Source organism: Balaenoptera ricei, chromosome 4 (genome assembly GCF_028023285.1).
Source record: "Balaenoptera ricei isolate mBalRic1 chromosome 4, mBalRic1.hap2, whole genome shotgun sequence".
NCBI lineage: Eukaryota > Metazoa > Chordata > Mammalia > Artiodactyla > Balaenopteridae > Balaenoptera > Balaenoptera ricei.
This window is the reverse complement of record NC_082642.1, coordinates 22826497-22845199: the sequence shown is the minus strand read 5'-3', so window position 1 is coordinate 22845199 and position 18703 is coordinate 22826497. Positions and strand designations below refer to the sequence as shown.

Below are 18703 nucleotides of genomic sequence, written 5' to 3'. Positions count from 1 at the left end.
GGGAAAGCCAACCACATCCTCATTCCAACCTTGTCCTTAATGCACAAATTCCCAGGACTTGTGGGTCCTAGAAGAAATTACACTGTGTAGCCTCCTAGCCTTGCAGATAAGGAGGGACCTGCCTTGCCCAAAGGTTTCCCACAGTCAGAAACCAGCCTTCACTCCTCTTGTATGAGAAATGGCAGTCACCCTGAGCTGGTGGTTTATGGACGTGCTCTGGTCAGCGTTTAAGAACCACGGCGTACAGGAGCACGGGGTGGACGAGTAGGGGTCCAGCTCAGTGCTGAAGGTGGCTGGGGACTATGACATGGGTGCCCCCCCCCCCAAAGTTCCTACCCCCTCTCCTTTCCCTCTCAGTGCAGTCTCTCACCTGTGCAAAGACACCGCTTTTAATTAAAATTTTTTTTTTTTTATTAAAATACTGTTATACCCAGTGGAATGCAGCAGCAATCCTGGTACAGGGTGGCATAACAAAACAGCCATGTTTACATTTTAAATATTTACGATAACTTAAACATACAGACACACATCATGGTCTTTGGCAGAAAATGTTCACAGCACAAAAAAATACTTTAAAAGAAATACCAAATATTAATCCAAAATATATTAAGTTGTGTTTTTTCTTCCACAATATTTTTTTGCCTTTTTTTCTCTTTTTTCTTTTTTCTTTGTAAACAATGCATATGAACCAAATGCATTTTTCAGCTTTCAAGAGGGGTAGGGGGATTTAAAAAAATATGCAATTGTCCAGCAAATGCAAATGTTTAAAAAGGAAACTTGAGGAACCATGGGAATAAAATAACACATATAAAACCTAAAAACGGTAAAGGAAAAAAAAAAAAAAACCCAAAGATTCAAGGAGAACTAAAAACAGTCAAGACAAACTGCTAAAACCCACCAATCGCTCCTGGGGCTGAGCTGGGGGACTCTTTAAGACCAGAAGTCAAAGTCACGGCCACTGGCAGGCTGCCATTGGATGCTTCACTCCAGTTCTCAAGCGCTGGCCCTGCTTCAGGGCGCTGGGCACGGGTGGCTCGAGGAGCCAGCCTCACGGCGCCATGCTGTGACGGGGGCTCCATTCAGAGGACTATCCGAGTCACGTCTCATGGACTAATTTTCACCAGCACAGCTCCCTCTCCCAATCCCTCCAGGGTGGGTGGACAAAGACCCTGATGAGAACAAGGCCATCTCTCCGGTTTCCTTTGGGAGAACTGGTGCTGGGAGCCCCACCACAGCAGACTTGTGTGGTGGCTCACTTCACCTGGCTCAGGGCTCATAACCAAACTGACAGGATGTCCCAAGGACAGGAGCTGTGGAGCCATTTCAAGAGGCTGGTGATGGGGGGCGGGGGTGGGGGGGGTGTCCCGTGGGCATTTCAAACAGGGTTCAATATGGAGAAAAAGACAGCCAATATCCCGTGGATCAACTGGATCACGGGCCAAGGACTTGAGGAGGGGAGATAACTGGGCAGAACCGTGACGGCAGGGACGGGCGCACAGAATGAGGGGGCAGATCTGAAGCAGCCCGCTTCAGCCTTCTGTTCCACAAGGAAGGGAATTATATACAAACCGCACAGTGCACCCCAGTCCTCTGCAAGCGAAGGGGTGAGGCTGTGGCCTCGACGGGCCCCACAAGATGCAAGGCTGGGTGAGCCCAAGGCGGCAGTGAGGAGCTGAGAAGACGAGGCTGGAGGGGCCACACTGAGCCAGGCCTGGCTATGAAACCAGCCCACCTGGTGTCCACGGGCAGCCAGCCTTGGAAACCAGCCCCCAAACCAACATATCCTGTCCCTCTCTGCCCGAGTGTCCACTGGGGGTGCAGAAGGGGCTACTCCCTCCTGAGCTTTCAGTTGCTACCCCGGCAGCAGGCCTTGGGCTGCAAGCAGGTTAAGGTCCAGTCCTCATTCCACATGGGCCCAGGAGGAATGCGGGGCTGAGGAGCAGAGTCTTCTGGGGGCCGGGTGCTCACAGCTCCCCTCTCCTCTGCAACATCCTTCCTCAGCTCCTGGGACCAGACGGTCAATGGGAATGAGTGCTGGGCTGGGGGAGGGTGAAGCAGCCGCTGGAGGGGCTGCTGGAATGGCCACGTGGCAGAGGGCAGAGGAGAGCAGGGAGTGGTTCGGAGTCCCCAAGGCACCACCTCCTTCAGATCAGTATCTCCACCATGTCCGACAAGTCCTGGACTCTGGATGTAGCAACAGAATCTGGAGAGATAAGAACACAGGCACATGCCAACGAGCGTTACCACACTGCTCTTTTAAATCCTACCACGTTTGAAAGATAGGATCTATCTTCACCGACTTTTCCCAACTCAGCTGCCCAGGTCGCCATAACTTGGCCAACCTAAGCACAAAGCTCTGCTCCCTCTCAGCTCTCTGTCCAGACCACCAGCCTCCAGAGTGAAGACGCAGTTGTTTATAACTTGGAACTGGTTGGAGGGCTCGGAGGGAGGGTGGAGAGCCCCAAGGGAGGGAGGCTGCCGCATTCTTCTCATGCCTGCGGTTTTCTGAGATGGTGAGGCGCAGGCAAATATGCAAAGGCTAACGTGAAAGGGAGCAAACACAGTAATGGCATCGTCTCAAATTTCTCCTTCCCGGATTCTTTTTAAACAAAGTCTTCTAACTTGAGTGGAAGGGTACCTCACCAAGCTCCATTATCTTAGATATTTAGACTGGCAATAAAAGAAGACTTCCAAAGAGAAGATAAAGAGCCTCCCAGGTGGATCTGTCTGTAATCAGGGTTTTCAGTTCCCCTATTCATGCATCCAACCAGCTCTCACATGTACTGTGGTGGGCCTCACACCCTGCTCACCCGTCCCTGGGCAGGGCGCCCTGTGGAGTGTGGGCAACGAGTGGGGCTGGGTCCGGGAATAAAGGGTCAGGGGCCCCAATTCACACCCCAACATGCCCTCAGCCCCGCAGAGAAGTCGGGGGGTGGGGGGGAAAGGGGACTTACCCAGTAAGGCTGTCCTCTGGCCACTGCTGCACCCCAGAAGGCCGTCGGGCTCCAGGCCCAGGCAGGTGGCGGCGCTGTCTGGGGGGCCGTCAGTCTGGGTGCTCCCATCCCTGCTCCCGTGCTTGGCGTGGGCAGCTAGGGGAGCCTCGGCCACTGGCTCCTCCACCGGGGCCCTGTCTGCTGGAAAGGCAGGAGGTTCACAATTATTGCCTTGTCCATAAGATGGAGCCCCCAGGAAGAACACCCCTACTTAACTGTACCTATTCGGGATGCGAATTGCCCTTGATTTGCAAGAACTTCGATTACAACTAAACGCTCCTGTTTCCAAATGGGAATAACTATCAAGTTGAATTGGGTTCCAAAAACTTCGAGTAGAGGAGCCTTTCTTAAAGGGCTGTAGATTAAATCTTAAAACCAGTAGGGACTCTCGGATTTCTGTGGCATCTGCTTAGAAGGGGGAGTGGAAGGGCTGGCCCAGAAGGTACATCTGTACAGGGAACTCTATTTTCACTTAGATGGTAAGCGGCTGGGGCCAGGGTGGTGGCATTTCCAGAGATGGGGGCCACAGCCTGCCCCTTCACACCAGGGGGACAGCTGTGGGCTGGAGGATCGCTGGAGCCAGAGTATAAGCCAGCTTCCCTGGGTGAGGGGCTGGGACGCCCTGGCTCCTCTGAGCCTCAGTTCCGAGAGGAAAGGCCTGAGAACACCCTAGCCTCTGCCCCTGCCGCTTACCCGCCTCCTCTCACCTGCAGCCAGCCGGGCAGGGGCATCCACCTGCCGCTCGCTGGAGGAGAGCCCGTGCCAGCCCTGGGCCCCTGCTGCTGCAGCCACGAAGATGGATGGCACAGACTTGGCGGGCCTCAGGGAGCCCTGGGTGGCCTTGCCAGGGTCTTTCCTGGAGCGCTGCTGAAGGACCTTGATCACCGCATCCTTCTCCAGGATCTGGGCGTGGAGCACCTTTAACCTGAGGGGTGAGAGGCCATGCTTACATCTTCAGACCTACAGATCCAACAGCCCCCATCCTTCCCGCCTTGTAGAGGTTGGAGGGAAAGCCTTCCCTACAACCAGGCTGGGCTCTCCGGGCCTTGCAGCAGGGGCCAGGAGGGGGCCTTCAGAAATGCCATCACAGCTCTGGAACGGGATGCTCTGAAAACTGCCCGTGCGTGAAGTGCTAGGCCCTTCTCACACCAGCAAAGGCAGGTCATCAAGGGGCAGGTTCTGGGTTTATCCGATGATAGCAATGGTACAACCCCCGTCCTGGAGGATCACCCCCAGGGCTGTTGACCGAATGGGCTCAGTCAACGTGCTTGTGCTTTTGAGCCAGGTATAGGTCAAATGGAAATCTTGTGGGGCCTCTGAGATTGTTTTTGGAGAGAAAATACTAGCTACCCCCAGGCCAGGGGCCTCAGCCACATTCCTTCCGGGGGTGGTACGTGGTGTGGACTCAGTAGCGAAGTCTTACTCTCTGATTTACATGGGGGAGGGGGAGGGGATAGAGGCCCAGAGCCTTGGATGGCATCCACCAGTGGGGTCTCCTGGGCAGACCAAGGACTTGGTTGGTACTTCTGGGAAAGAATACGTGTATGATGCCAGCTATGCCAAAAGCACGGGGGTCAGCTCAGAAGTAGGAGGGATTGTTAGGCCAGGTGGGGCGAGGGGTGTTTATCACGGATTAAGGACGGGGCAGGGACTTGACGTCGCCACCCCACTACCCCCACCCAGGTGCCTGGCCTGTGATGCCCAACCTGCTTTCCATCTCCTGATGCCTGTGGCCGCCGGTGAGCAGGCCCTCGTTGAAGCTGCTGCTGGGCGAGGGCTGCGGGGAGTGCCGGATGAGAGTGGTATCGCGCTGGGCGGCAGCCGTGGCGGCCGCATCCATGGCAAACTGCCTCATGGCACGTTCCTCCAAATACTTCTGCTCCCACTTGGTCATGTCGGCCTCCAGTGCCAGGACCTGCTCCTCTTTCTCCCGTAGCTGCTCCGACAGCCGCAGGGCACTGAGCTCCGGGGACCCACCACTGCTACTGCCACCACCGGGGGTGCCTGCCTGTCTCTGCAGAGAGAGGAGCACCGTGGTCAGGGGCGGCAGCTGGGGCGTGACGGCCACAGGTCCTCGCCTCCACACGAAGACTCTCACCGAGCCTTGTGCTTGGTCAGCCTCCCCGTACACTCTTCACAGCCCACTTCCACCCAGAGACAAAGGGGAGGCACAGGTCCCCACACCCCCGCCCCAAATCCTGTGGCCAAGGGTGTGAGAAGATCAGGTCTGCCTTTGCATAGCGACCACATAAATTATCTTCCAAACTGGGAAAGGGGTGCAACTTAATGACACTGGGACAACCAGTGTAAACTAGGACAGAACTGGGCAATCCAGGAGGTCTGGTCACCCTATCTCAGGGTCTGGTCACCCTTCCTTCTGTGGGAAGGGTAAGGTTGGGAGTGGAGACAGAACCCTATCTGGTCTGTAAACACAAGAGCTATTCACACAGCCCAAGGTGAGGATAAAGACTCAGGATCTGGGCGACTATCTTCCCCCATGATCCTGAGGAGGCACACAAGAGGTGGCTAGTCTCCTCCATCAATGCTCCTGAGTGACCTTCTCTAGAGACCAAGTGTGCCAACCCGTGCTTCTGCTGAGGACAGAGGCCCAAGTCTTGAGTCCCCGAGGTCGGCCCACGGCCCCGTGGCAAAGCCTCTGCTAAGGCTGGTGGCTGGGAGGGGCCTTCAGCAAGGCTGGCACAGATCACCCTGGCTTTCCAAGGGGGCTCGGCCTGGATCTCAGCAGGGGCTCCCGGGGGCTTCAGAGGTGGCCTCCTCTGATGCTGCTCCAGTTCTGCCACCTCCGCGGGCCTTCCCAGCTCACCTGCTGCGCACGCAGGGCCTTGAGTTCCTGCTCCAGGCGCGTCCGCAGCCGTAGCTCCAGCTGCTCACGCTTCTCGCAGGCAGCCTGCAGCTGCCCCAGGGCCTGCTGCAGCCGCTCCACCTTCTCCACGTAGGCCTGCTTCTTCCGCAGCTCCTCCTCGGCTCGTGCCGCCCGGCCCTGTGCGTTGCTCAGCGCCTGCTCCAGCAGCTCGGCCCGCCGCCGCTGGTCCTCGATGGCCCCGCGCAGCAGTGCCATCTCCCGCTCCAGCTTCTCCTGCTCCTGCTGCTGCTCATAGCCTGCAGGGACAGAGGGAGGGGGCCTGGTCAGTGACGGCAGCCACCTAGCCGGCCCCACTGAGCACCCCCCACGTACTGGGCTCTGTGCTGACCACTGCACCTGCATGACTGCATCTTGTCCTCTCCACAACCTACGAGTTAGGTACCCGTATTAACCCCATTGCATGGGCCAGGAAACTGAGGCTCAGGTTAAGTCATGAGTAAATGACAGCGCCAGGCCGGGGCCCTTGCAGTAATCACTGGGCTACGCTGCTCCTCCGCTGGGACATGGCCTTGCCAGGAGACAGCCCCAAACACTGCCCACTTGTGCCAGGTGTCACCATTTCCAAAACACATTCACAGTTTCCCTCGAGCCTCACGGAGACACTAGAGACTGGACCGGTAGGAACCGTGACGCCCATTTGCAGATGAGAAAACGGAGGCTCAGGTGGACTGTCGCATGGTCATCATTCAAGTGGAAGAATGAAGGAAAGGGGAAGAGACCACCGTGTGCTGCCCCAGGAGCCAGGCACTTACACACCTTATTCCACCGAAGCCTCCAGTAACAGTCCCTTGAGGCAGGATTTGTGACCCCTCAACTTAAAGGGGAGGAAACATAGGAGGTGAATGGTGCTGCCAGGATGGGGACCCAAGTCAGCCTGCCTCTGAAGGACCAGGCTGCTCGGCTGTGGTGCGAGGCCCTCGCACCTAGAGGGCTCCCGAAGTGGGCTCCAGGGCTCATTCTGTGGACCCGGGCGCCCCTACCCGCAGAGCATGTGGGCTGCCCGCCTTGCTGGAGGGCAGAGGGGGACAGGCTCTGGGGCCTGCCTGATGGACTCAAAGGCACTCTCTAGGCCAGCACTATGATATAGCACGGTGGAATTCTCTGTTGTGATGGACTCTTGTCCTACACCGTGCCAACCAATGCAGCAGCCACTAGGCATGTGGGGCTACTGAGCACTGGAAACGTGGCCAGTGCGAGGGAGGAGCCGAATTTTTCATTTTATTTAATTTTAATTAATTTAAATCTTTGGGCCATCTTTAATCTTTGTACCTATCATATAGGACAGTACAGGCTCTGGAAGAGAACAGTGAAGGCTTGGGACCTGGCAGGCAGAAGGGAGGATTCATTTACTCAGGGCCCTGGGGCAGAGAGGGAGGACACAGGCGACTGACCCAGGTCAGCTCTGGTTCACTCTGGATTTCTGAAGGCTGGGTCCAGGCTGGCCTCATTCTTTGGGGTGGAGGGAAAAGATGGCAGAGCTCAGTAACACTGAAATTGAGCCTTTCATCCCAAGCTGGCCTGACACCTGAGTGGAGTGGAGGGGGCAGGCAGGAGTGCTGACTGGGACTTTGGACCTGGAGACAGTGACCCCGTCCTGGGAGGCTTCACAGAGCCCAACAGCTTACAGAGTTTGCAGGAGGCCTGCATCTCATCCCAGTCTTATGATGGCCCCATCTTACAGCCTCAGAATCTGAGGCTCAGTGGGAAGAAACTGCCCAAGGGGGACAGGGCTGGGAGGACCAGGCCTCAGGACTCAAGGCCAGCTCCCCAGGGAGGACAGGGCCTGACCTGAGCTGGAGGTCTGTACGGCTTGCCTAGTAGGAAAAGCAGATGGCACTGGTGACAGTGGCCACACTTCCCTACTAGTGTTGACTGACTCCAGAAAAAAGGTGAGATCAACCAGAGGCATCTTCCCTGAGAATTCTGGTTTCCCCATGGCTATCGGGAGCAAGGAAGGGCTGCTTGGCTTCCATCAGCCCTTGGGGAGGATCCCCAGGACCCAGCCTTCGGCTTCCAGAAGCTTCCTGCCACCTCCCACACCTCTAAGGCCCTGGCAGGGGCAGGGAAGCCTGAGCCCTTGGCCATCCCCAGCCACCAGGATAAAACCCTGGGCCTGTCTGGCGGGCAGAGGGCCGGGGGGGGGGGTGGGGCTCCCAGGCCGGGGTGGCCGCGAATCCGGGAGACAGGGCGAGGGGCCAAGGGCGAGCGAGCAGTGGAGGGAGCAGGAGGCCTTCCCCCCCCCCCCCCCCCCCGGGAAAGCGAGGCCCCACCGGCACGTCCCAGTCCCTTTGTCCCAGTGTCCTCCCTCCTCCCGCAGTGCGGGCGGGCGGGGCGCGGGAGGGAGCGGCGGCGGCGGCGGCGGGGCGGGGCGGGGCGCAGCGGAACAGCCCGGGCTCAGGAATGCCTGGCATCCAGGTCACCCGCCGCTGCCAGATTAATGGCTCCAGCCCGGAGCCAAGAACAGCCTGGCGCTCGCTCCCCGGGGAGCGGAAACGCCTCCAGGCCGGCCTCCCCCCCTCGCCCCTCCCCTGCCCGCTCCCAGAAACCCGCCGGTGACTTCCTTTCTTTGGCAGAGCCCGGCCCCCAAAGTCGGCCCTCTACTACAGGGCGCCCCATTCTGCCCGCTTCCAGAAACCCGCCCTCTCCGGACTCCCAACGGGACCCCCGGGGCCGTCCCCTCCCCCCTCTCCCTCACCTCCACCACCTCCCTCCCTGAGACCCTAAGTCATCGCCTCCCGCCAGTACAGCCCCGCCTGCCCCCTGCCCACCCCCAACCCCCAGCCCTTCAATGCTGGGCTCCGGGCCGAGCCCTCCTTGAGGAGGGAGGTGCTGGCAGCACAGCTCAGCCCTCAAGCTGCCCCTCCACTTCTGGACACGCCCTAAGTATCCAGCTTCAGCACAGTAGGCTTTCTGATGGGTTCCTCCTTCCTCGAAGCCACCCCTCGCCCAGACACCAGCTGCCCCCACTCCACTCCTTTGCAAACACCCTAACACCACTATAGCACATAGTAAGAGCATACAGGAGGAGTTTAATAAATAACTGCCTCTCTGTCTCTTCTGACTGCTGCAGCTTCTTCCTACTGCTGAGCTCGGGGCTCCCTTTGTCCTCCCCCTTCCCCCAAACTCCCTGCTCGCACCTCCACTTGAGCTATCCTGCTGCTTCTTCACCTGTCTCCTGCTCCCCACCCTGCTACCCCACAGAGCCCCTCTCTCAGGCTGCTGGGGACCTCTCCTCATCTCGCCTCCGGGGCCAGGCCACCCTTGTTCCCTGGAATCCGGGGTGGGAAGACCCTGCTCCTTCCCTCAAGCTCACCGCCTCTCTTGACCTCCCTGCCCTGGCACCTTCCTGACCTGTTCCTGCTCTGCTCCACGCTGGCCAGGGGCTCAGCACAGCTGTGCTAGTGAACAAATGAGTGACTGAATGGATGAGTCAACAATGAACTCATCTGTTCTCTGACCACCCTCTTTAGGGGATCCTCCTGAGCCCCTTCTTTGGGCTGCCCTGTTGGTTACGCTCCATTTCTGGCTGGTGCCTCCACCTGTTATGGCCCAGCCTCACCATGCTCCCCAGCTTCCCGCATTCCCACTGGGCACCCCCCGGGAGACTCAGGCTCTTCCTTCTCTCTCATCCCACCTGTCTCCAAGACTCTCTGGCCTCCCGCATGCTTCTGAAGGACACGGAACCGATGGTCAGCACCACAGCTCAGCAAACCACAGCTCCCCAGCTATCCCTCTGGATCCACTGATTTCCCCAATACACAGAGAACCAGATCTTGCTCCTCTTCAGAAACTACCCCTCCCCCAGGTCTAGTCCACTGCTGGGTGCATAGGAGGCATTCAGTAAACCCAAGCTCCAAGCACTGCTTTGATAGAGGAGGCCGATCCTCCCAGTCCAGAGGGGCTGTCCTGGCCACCCCTCTGGCCAGGCTCCTGAGTGGGACCCCTACTCACTTTGAGCCAGCAACTTGGCCACCATGTCCTGACTGCCTGCCTGCGCTTCCTGCGTCTTGCTTGCCAGGCGCCGGTTTGCAGATTCCAATCTCTCTGTTTCAAATAAAGAAAAGAGGTTTTAAGGAAAAATGTTTGAATACAGGTGAAGCTGCCTGCTGGGGTGTCCCCTCGGTCCTATCTGTCGGGCTGCATTCTCCAAGTTGGGGGTGGGCTCATAGGGAAGCCCCCTGGGCCACATGGGTGGGAGCTCCATGAGGGGCCCTAAGGTCTAGAACACAGAGACAAGCATCTCTCTATCAAGGTGGCCCCCAAGGAGTCTCAGCCTAGTCCCCTTTGAGTTGATTTATACTATTATCGCAGAGGACAGAGATTCTGAATTATTCCCTAGAACAGAGGGATCAAGCCGTCCGCAGGCACTCCCCACCTCCACCTGGGTGAGCTGTCCTCACCTCTCAGATCCCGGTTGAAGTCCTGCAGCCGCCTCATCTCACTGTCCATCTTGTTCCGCATAGTCTTCTCCAGGGCCTCCCGCTTGGAAGAGGCCCTCGTCAGGCTCTCGTGGGCCTCAGAGAGCCGCTGGATTTCGCTCTCCAGCTGCAAGAGGCAGACAGCAGAGCTGAAGGAAGGGGAGAGCTCCCAGGGAGGGAGTGGCATCAAGGTCCCCTCCACAGACCCCGGCTGATCTGCTATTCTCCATCAGAAAGGGTGAGAGAGGAGAGGATCAAAAGCCACAGCAAAAAAATCCACCTAGTTCTGGTGGGACGAGCTGCAGCCTGTAGCCTCTAGAGGTGGACCAGACTGCTGAACAGGCAAGCTAGGGTCCCTTCAACTGTCCCAAGGTCCTGAGCAAACCCAAGGCCAGGTTCTCTGGAAGTGGCTGCCTGCAGCGTGACTAAGCGCAGCTTTCTGGGGCCCACTGTCCAGAAAGAAGCATCTTCCTTTTGTCTGGCTTCTACTGAGAAATCTGAGCACAATGGGCCAGGAGTGGGCACTCAGACTCCCACCATGGTCTGGAGGGTGGACTTATCTTGGACACCACGGGACGGGCTCGGGAGGCCTGAGGCCACCTGCTAAGGCCGAGCGCACAGCTGGTAACCCTTCACTAAGAAGGGAGCGCCAGACCCCAGCCTGGGCCGCCTCTGCTTGGAGGATTTGCTTCTCCAGCCATCGCCATCCACCACAGAGGGCCAGCCTGGCCCTGGCTGCCCCTCCCACTTGGCGGCTGGCAGGTTCCGCACGTGCTCCTCGCTGGCCTGTGATTCCAATAAGTCGCTCGTTTTTTCCAAGAGGAGGGGCTTCCTCTGTGGCCAGGGCTGGCCTGGAACAGACTTGCTGTTGTGTGGGGGATACAAAGGGCTCTCTGTGGGAGGTGTCCACGGGAGGGGGTGTGTGCAGGGGAAGGGCGCGAGTGTGAGGGAGCCGTGAATGGGCTCTTTCTAATCACCATTGGGCAGCAACTGCTCAAGCTCCAGGCCTGCTGTGCCGGCGGCTCCCCAGCTGTCTGGAGTCAGCCAGGGAGGGTGCACGAGGGATGGGGGTGGGGGTTGAGGGACGGCTGAGAAGCCCAGCCGGGCCAGCCCCGTCGGGGTCCCTTCTTCCCCCTGCCCCTCCGAGGCCCCAGCAGGACCTACCTTCTCGATGCGGCCGGCCTTCTCCGCCGAGCTCTCCAGCTCCCTCTTCAGCCTCTCGTTGTCCCTCTGCAGCCTGGCATTCTCCCTCAGCACAGTCTCCATCTGGGCCAGGTGGGCACTGCCCGAGGAGGCCTGGGTGCTTGCTGGGGCCTCCACCCCGGGTAGGCTGAGGGGGCCTAGCGGGCCCTGGCTGAGGGGAGCCGGGGATGGGGGCGGGGGGTGCTCCTGGGGCTGCTGCAGGTACTGGTACTGCTGCCGCTGCTGGAGGAACACGGGGGGCACCTGGGCCTGCAGGATCCTGGGGAACAGAAGAGTAGGTGCTCAGAGACCGAGAAGCCACCCCGAGTCGCCCCAGCCCTCTTGGGCAGACAGCCTCCCCACAGCGTGAGGCAGCGACTGGTGGGGAAGGCCTTTCCACATGGCGTCCCCAAGACCTTCAAGGGCCAGGGGAGCAGGGCTGGAGGGGATTAACATGAGCATGCTTATTTCATGCCCAGCCTCACTGTGGCCGAGGCCTTGGGGATCAGCCTGAGCAGTCCTAGCAACCCGAGCTTAAATAAGAGATCTTGAAAAATGCACTCTTGACCCTTCTCATCAATAGAAGGCTCTTTTTTGAGTCTGGAGGTCACATCCATCATGACTGAACACACAAACTTCCAGGCCCCTGGGCCACTTGGTGTCTGTTCCGGCCCCTGGTGTCAGGCCCTGCGCTCACACTCACTTCTTCTCCCTCCTATTTTGGGTCCCGTCACCCCTTGAAGAAACATTTTTAGAAGACTGCGGCTAAGGTTAGAGCGGCGAGACAGATGTCAGGGGTAGAGTCTGGGCTCCAGAGTCTGACAAAATAGGCATTCAAACTCCGGCTCCAGTGTTTAAGCCCACGGTGCGGCGGCACTCTGCTCAGTCATGAAGATGAGGTTCTCAGCCTCAAGGGGGTTTGTGAGGGCCACGTGTGCCCGGCAGAGTGCTGGGCCTGCAGTGGGCGTTCCCACAATGACGGCCCATCCTCCGTCTCTCCTAGTGAAGACCGCGGCTTACTCTCTGCTCAAAGAGTAAATGTGACCCAAACAAACACTGGATTTTCTGGGGCGTAGTGGTTGCCTCAGGACTATGACAATAGCCTGAGTTTAGGGACAATGTTCTACTGGTGTAACGTCAGCCTCAGGGCCCCATGTCAAGGGAAGGAGCAAAGGGCAAGAGGCATGGGGGGTCACAGAGCTTTTCTGGGGCCTTGTGGCTCTAAGTGTAAAAGAGCTGATGGCCTCAGTTTCACCAGGAACTTTCCCAAGTCCCGGAAGCCCCACGTGAGTCCGTCACCTCAGCACCCATGCCTGCCCTTCCCCTCATCCCTCCCCTTCATCCTTCCCCCTCCAGACTCCGGCTCCCCTGCCCTTCTTATGACCCTAGGCTATAAGAACAGTCCCAGAAAGCAAGCCTCATCGGACCAGCCAAAGCAGAGGCTGGCAGATGTATTTCTCTTACTGCCCAAGGTAGAGCTTCCAGTGAGAGCTGAGAGTCCCCACTGGAATGTGCAAACTCTCCCTGTGCTGCTAAATGTGGCATCTTGGGGGTGCTTCTTGAACTTGCTCCCCCTGCCCTGGGCCAGGCAGACACAAATGGCATTCTTTGGGGATGACTTGGCTCCGAGAAAGAATAGAGCCTCCTTTCCTTCACACTTGCTCTCCCTTCCCCTTGTCCGCCCCTCCCCCTCCCTCGTTTTTTGTTCTCCTGCAAACAGTCTACTTCCTTTCCACGATATTATCTTTTCCTGACAGGGCTCAATAAGGCTGGTCCAAGAGAAGAAACTGCGACTCAGCTTCCGAAACTCTCCCAGGACGGAGCCCTGAGAAAGGAGATAAGGTAGGGGGGCCTGGGAGGTGGAGGGGGGCGAAAACCCACAGCCTCCATCCTCTGGTGCCTTCATTCCAAGCCATCACGTCACTCATTTCTCGAGAGCTAAGAAAGGCATCTTTCCCGGGAAAGGGCACACACTGGGAAAGTGGGTGACTAAATGAGGACTCAGCAGGCATGAAGAGAACCAGACTTGGACCTTGGGCCATCAGAGGAAGAGGGAGTCTGCAAACCTTCAGGCTCCTCTGGTGGGGCTTCCTGGACCCCTGTGTGGGGAAGATGCAGGGCGTGTGAAAAGGGCATGCGTCAGCTTCTCAGGAGAAGGTGCGGGGCCAAGCGAGAGCCTCATTTCTAGGAACCCTATTTCTGCAAACTATCTGGGCTTCCTGCCCCTCCCGGGCATCCCTGCTTCCATTCTAGCCCCTAGAATCCATTCTCTACATGCAGCAGAGGAACCTTTTTAAAAAGGTAAGCCAAATCACAGCCTCTAAAGGCTTCCCTTCACACTGAGAATCAAACACTAAGCCCCCCCAGCAGCCTCTCCGGAGCCTCCACAGAAAGGGGCTCACCTGGACCAAGAATCCTCTCCCACTCCAGGCTCCAGCTACATGGACCACACAGAAAAACATGAAAGGAAATGAATGATAGGGACAGGGCAGCTCCCGCCCCGGTAGGAGCGGGGAGAGGTCCCTAAGGAGGCCATCTGGTCCTTTCTTCCTGCCTACAGTTAGGAATGCCTCCCAGTAATCACAGAAAGCAAACATGTCCACTTGTTCTTAGAAACCTCCAGAGAAGGAGGTCCCACCTTCTTCCCACTTAACTTGGAAACAGTTTGGCAATGATTCCCAACCCTTGTCTTTGCAAGTTCTTTCTGAAACCCAACCTTTAACCCCCTGCTGTAATTCATAGCCTCTGAGAACCCTAGTTACTCACAACTGCTACAGCCAAGTAGACAAGGTGTCCACCTCCAAATTAAAGCAAGGGATGCCGCTAAGTTCTCATGTGACCCTGGCTAAATCCCTCTTTCCTTCCAGCATTAGCTCCCATCTTGGGAGGGAGAGGGTATCATCGGCCTTCCTCTGGAGCTCACCAGGCTTCTGGAGGCTCTTCACCCTGGGAGAACTATGCTGGAAGCCAAGAGCTTGAAGACCGAGGTGGGCAGTTACCTTACTTCCGCATGCTGGAAGTGCGGGCTGCCACGGGTGCGGTACCGCGGGTCGGTGACAGCGGAGGTGGTCTCATGAGCTAGCACGATGTGTGGGTACTGAGGTGGAGGTCCGCGGGGCTCCGGGCCCTCGGCAGGGGCGCCCCTGGGCGGGGGTCCCTGCTGGTTGCGGGCCAGCTGGGGGAAGCTGTGGGAGGCGCTCATGTGGCTGGGGGTACGGGCCCCGTTCCTCTCCAGGGACAGCTGCAGGAGCCGCTCGCTCAGGGAGCGCACGTGCCCGTGCCTCAGCTCACGCAGGGCCTCATCCTGCCTCCGACTGCCACCCGGGGCCCCGCGGGGATCCCGGTCCCCCATATGTGGCCGGGGCCCCGCCTGCTGGGCCGCATAGTACTGCGAGTGGGCTTTGGCCTCCTCATAGGTGGGCAGCTCCTCGCCCTTGCCGGGCTGTGGGCACAGCCGGTAGAGGCTGTTCTCTGCCAGGTGGGTCTCGGTGCCCTGGTGCTCCTGGCCCTGGGGCTCCTGCCTTGTGGCCTGCTGCAGCACCTGACTGTCCTCGGGGGCCACGATCTCCAGGGGGGCCTGGGGGCTCCCTGTGCCCCCAGCCCCAGCCCCACCCCGTAGGGCCTGCTGCTGGATGGCCAGCAGCGTGCGGGTCTCGGTCAGGTTGCCATAGCGCAGCTGCTCCTGGATGAGGCGGTGCAGGACCGTACCCGAGGAGTCTTCCAGTGTCCTCATGCTTCCTGGGCTTGCACACAACCGCCTGGACAAAGGCCAGCGGCACCTGGCGCCAGAGCACCTGGGAGGAGAGAACGAAGACCACTCAGTGGGAGCACATGGGAAAGGGGGGGACTTTCCATTACCGTCTGGTCAAAGGCATAATGGTAAAGAGCAAGGCTATGGAGGGGCACACAAGCCTGGATTCAACTGCCAATGCTGCCACCTACTGATTAAGGCAAGTCACTTAACTTCTGAGCCTCAGTTTCTCCATCGGAAATATGGAAAGAATAATGCTAGCCTCACGGAGTTGAGAATTAAAACAGGCAATGGCTGTTGAGCTCCTGGTGCACCGTAAATCCCTGGCAAAGGACTGCCATTATAATCATATTCATGGAGACTTACTGTGCCTAGAGAAAAACACCAGTAACCTAGACACAAGGAACCTTGGCCTCCTGCAGTCAGCTTCCCATCAAAGAGCCTGATGAGAGACTCTAGGGCAGGCCTAATTCAGCTGTAACCACTGAACATTCCAGTCCGGGGGTGGACAGGGCCCCAGTTTATTGGCAGGTGATAAAGAATGAGTCCAGCCTGGTAGAAGCCCTAGGCAAACAGCCCCCAGGACACTCTAGGATGAAGCATACCTGAGCGCCGGCCTTGGCACAGCTAACTCACCACCCTTTACTCTGCTGAGCCCTCCCTGTCATGGGATGACCTTGGCAGTCACTCTGCAAGGTGAACAGGAAGAAGGAAAAAATGCATCTGGATTGGTGAATAAGGGATGAAAGAAGAGAGACTATAATAGGACAATGGTTTTGTGAGATGAGGCAAAAAGGTACCACCCATCAAGGTTTGTGGGCCAGTCGCATAGCCTGTGTGCTGACAGTAAGTGCACATGTGCTCCAGGAAAAAAGAAAGGGTGGCACGATGTCTTAGATTTTATGAATACCACCCCCAGCTACACACACACTTGCTCCTTGGAAGTGCCCTGATGGCCCTCTAGGCACGCAGGGGATGATGGGCCCTCGGCATCTTGACATGGGTAACACCACTTGAGCCAGTAACACCACTTGAGCTGACTGAAGAAGTAAGGGAGCGAGCGCGGAGGCTCTTGGCTGCAGGGACCTGGGGCTGGGGGCTCTGAGCCTGAACTGCAGGGAGATAATATCTCCTGTGGAAGGTGTTCCCTTCTGAGCCTGGGCTCCCAGTGGCTCATGGCCTGGCAGGCTGCCCACCTCACCCAGCTTCCTTTCCACAGCCTCCTCTACCACAGACCTCCAAACTGGGATTCAGTGAAGACCAAACAAAACCCACACCTCCGGAGGTCCTGTGTGCACGGGAGGAGGACAGTGGGAGGAACGCAGCCCCTCCTCTGCCCCAAAACTAGCCCCAGTGCCCTGCTCCAGTTAGGGCTTGGCCGACTGGCAGAGCAGCCATTCCACTCCCTCCTCCCAGCTGCCCAGAACCGGGGAGAGGGAGATGCGTCTGGAGGGTACTCAGTATTCATCCTTCCTGGCACCCCCTCATTCCCCCCGCCCCAAACACACAAGGAGGGGAGATGCAAGACTCTAGAGCTACCCGAGGCAAAACAAACCGGAATCAATTCTCCCTAGCGTTTCATCCACGGGGCACTCCTAAGTTAATCACTGTCTGGGCTGACTGCAGCCGAGGAGGACCGGAGAATGCAGCTTTCCGAACAGATTCCAGGCCCTCTCCCCACCAACAGTGTGCCTGGGTGCAGGGCACACCTCCCGCGCCTCTCATCTCGCGTTTGTCACGGTCAAGCCCCTCGGATGCACATCCTTTCAGCTGAGCCGTTACTAAAATCTGCGCCCGCGACCCGGGTCGTGCACCCCTGCTGCACTAGCGCGCCCGGGTCTCTGAAACACCCTCTTCTAAGCAAGCACGCAACTGCGGTCTTTGCCTGGGCTCACGCTCGCCTAAGGAACCAAAGCGAGGGTCTCTAAGTCAGACCGCACCCCATCCCGCCCTACCCGGACTCCTGGCTGACTACGAGCACCCGGTGGCCGCCGCTGCGCCGGGAGCGGGGTGGACGACGGTAGCCCGTGGTCCGGAGAGATCTTTAAGCGTCGTGGAGCCGCCTCCCTCCCTCCCTCCCGAGCCCTCTTTGTTTTCCAAATGCTCCAGCGCTGACGTCAGCGGGCTGGACGGCAAGCTGCATTCTTTCTAAGTGAGAGCCAGACCGTGGCTCAAGAGAGGATTTTCCAAGGAAGACAAAGAGGAATTCTTGGGCTAGTTGGGGGGCAAAGACACCTGTAACCCCTACCTAACCAAATCAGTACCCAGGGCGCTGCAAATCGAGCTCCAAGCGGCGCCTTCCGCCCAGATCCGCATCCCCTGGCATCCCCTCTTCCCGACCCGCGACCCCAAACACCCACTACGCTCTCCCCAGAGGCTGCCCCCTCCTCCAGCCCCAGCGGACCCGCGCGCTTTCGAGAGACTCCGGGCGACCCGCGAGACACCCCCGGGCGGAGCGGCCCTTGCCCTGCTTCGTGGCTGCCGGGAAAGGCGCGCTGTGCCTTGGAGGACGCTGGGTCCGCTTCGCTCCCGCTCCCGCTCCCGGAAAAGGCCGGGCTGCGGCGGGGCTCGGGCTTCGGCTGGAGAGAGTCTCTGCGGCCCCGCGCGCTCCCCAAAGCGCCGAGCAGCCTTCCTTACCGCAGCGGCCCGCGGGTGCTCGGCGCGGTCAGACCCGACGACCCGGCCCGGCTCGGCTCAGCGCGCGCGGCGGAGGTGTGCTCTCGGCCGTGGCGCCGACGCTCTGGCCGCTTGGGCCCCAGCACGCAGCCCCAGGGTCGGCCAGCGCCGGAGGCGGCAGCTATGCCAGGAATGTGAGAGTTTCAGGTTCCCCCTCGGGATCAAAGCGAACCACAAATAACCTCGCAGCGCGCCGCCCTCCTCTGCCCTCCTCCGCCCTCCTCCGCCCTCCTCCGTTCTCCGCCTCCTCCCGCCCCCTCCTCCCCGCCCCAGTCTTCCTCCGGGGAGGCGGCGCTGAGGACCCGGAGGCCCCGGCCTCCTGGACTCGCGGCGACCCTCCCCGGCCCGCACCCCCTGCTCTGCCTTCGGAGCTGATGGGGACAGAGTCCAACTTGGCCCCTTGCCGCCTCCAACCACGTCCCTGCCTTCCTCTCTCCTCCAGCTCCATCGGCCGGACGACACAGAGGGCTATACATCGCATGCCCCCGAGGGACTCTGGGTGTTGCTTCGGGACGTGGTTGGGGGTGAGGGGGCTTGGGGTGTGTGTGTGTGTGTTGTGTACAGGGAGGGAGGACTGCAAAGATGTCCCTATCTGCCCGGCTTGAACCTTGCCCCCAGCGAAGAGATGACTCTTGCTTCCAGCACTAAGCCTCGCTGGTTGTCGCTGGCGGCAACTTTCGAACTGCACTTTTCTTGTTTACAAACACCTTCACCAGCTCTTTTCGGATCTGTCTCTACAGGAAGTGTGAATCTGGGTTGAAAAACCTGGTGAATTTGATCCACTTAACTAGCTGAATCA

General features: G+C 58.7%; 1 protein-coding gene across 4 annotated transcripts; it reads right to left on the bottom strand.

The window, feature by feature from the left end:
- Positions 1–387: 387 nt before the first annotated feature.
- AMOTL2 (angiomotin like 2) lies at positions 388–17982 on the bottom strand. 4 transcript variants are annotated; one of them, XM_059920295.1, is made up of 10 exons: positions 17866–17982; positions 14477–15271; positions 11460–11757; positions 10278–10422; positions 9829–9921; positions 5818–6113; positions 4700–5007; positions 3701–3918; positions 2955–3134; positions 388–2203 (listed from the first exon to the last, which is right to left on the bottom strand). In XM_059920295.1, the coding sequence occupies exons 2-10, from the start codon at positions 15208–15210 to the stop codon at positions 2145–2147; spliced, it is 2331 nt and encodes a 776-aa protein (XP_059776278.1). In that variant the 5' UTR covers positions 15211–15271; positions 17866–17982; the 3' UTR covers positions 388–2144. The 4 variants fall into 4 exon arrangements, with proteins under 4 accessions (XP_059776278.1, XP_059776280.1, XP_059776281.1 ...); XM_059920297.1 differs by having other exon boundaries at positions 2955–3131; XM_059920298.1 differs by lacking the exon at positions 17866–17982 and adding an exon at positions 17184–17248 and having other exon boundaries at positions 15186–15271.
- Positions 17983–18703: the final 721 nt, after the last annotated feature.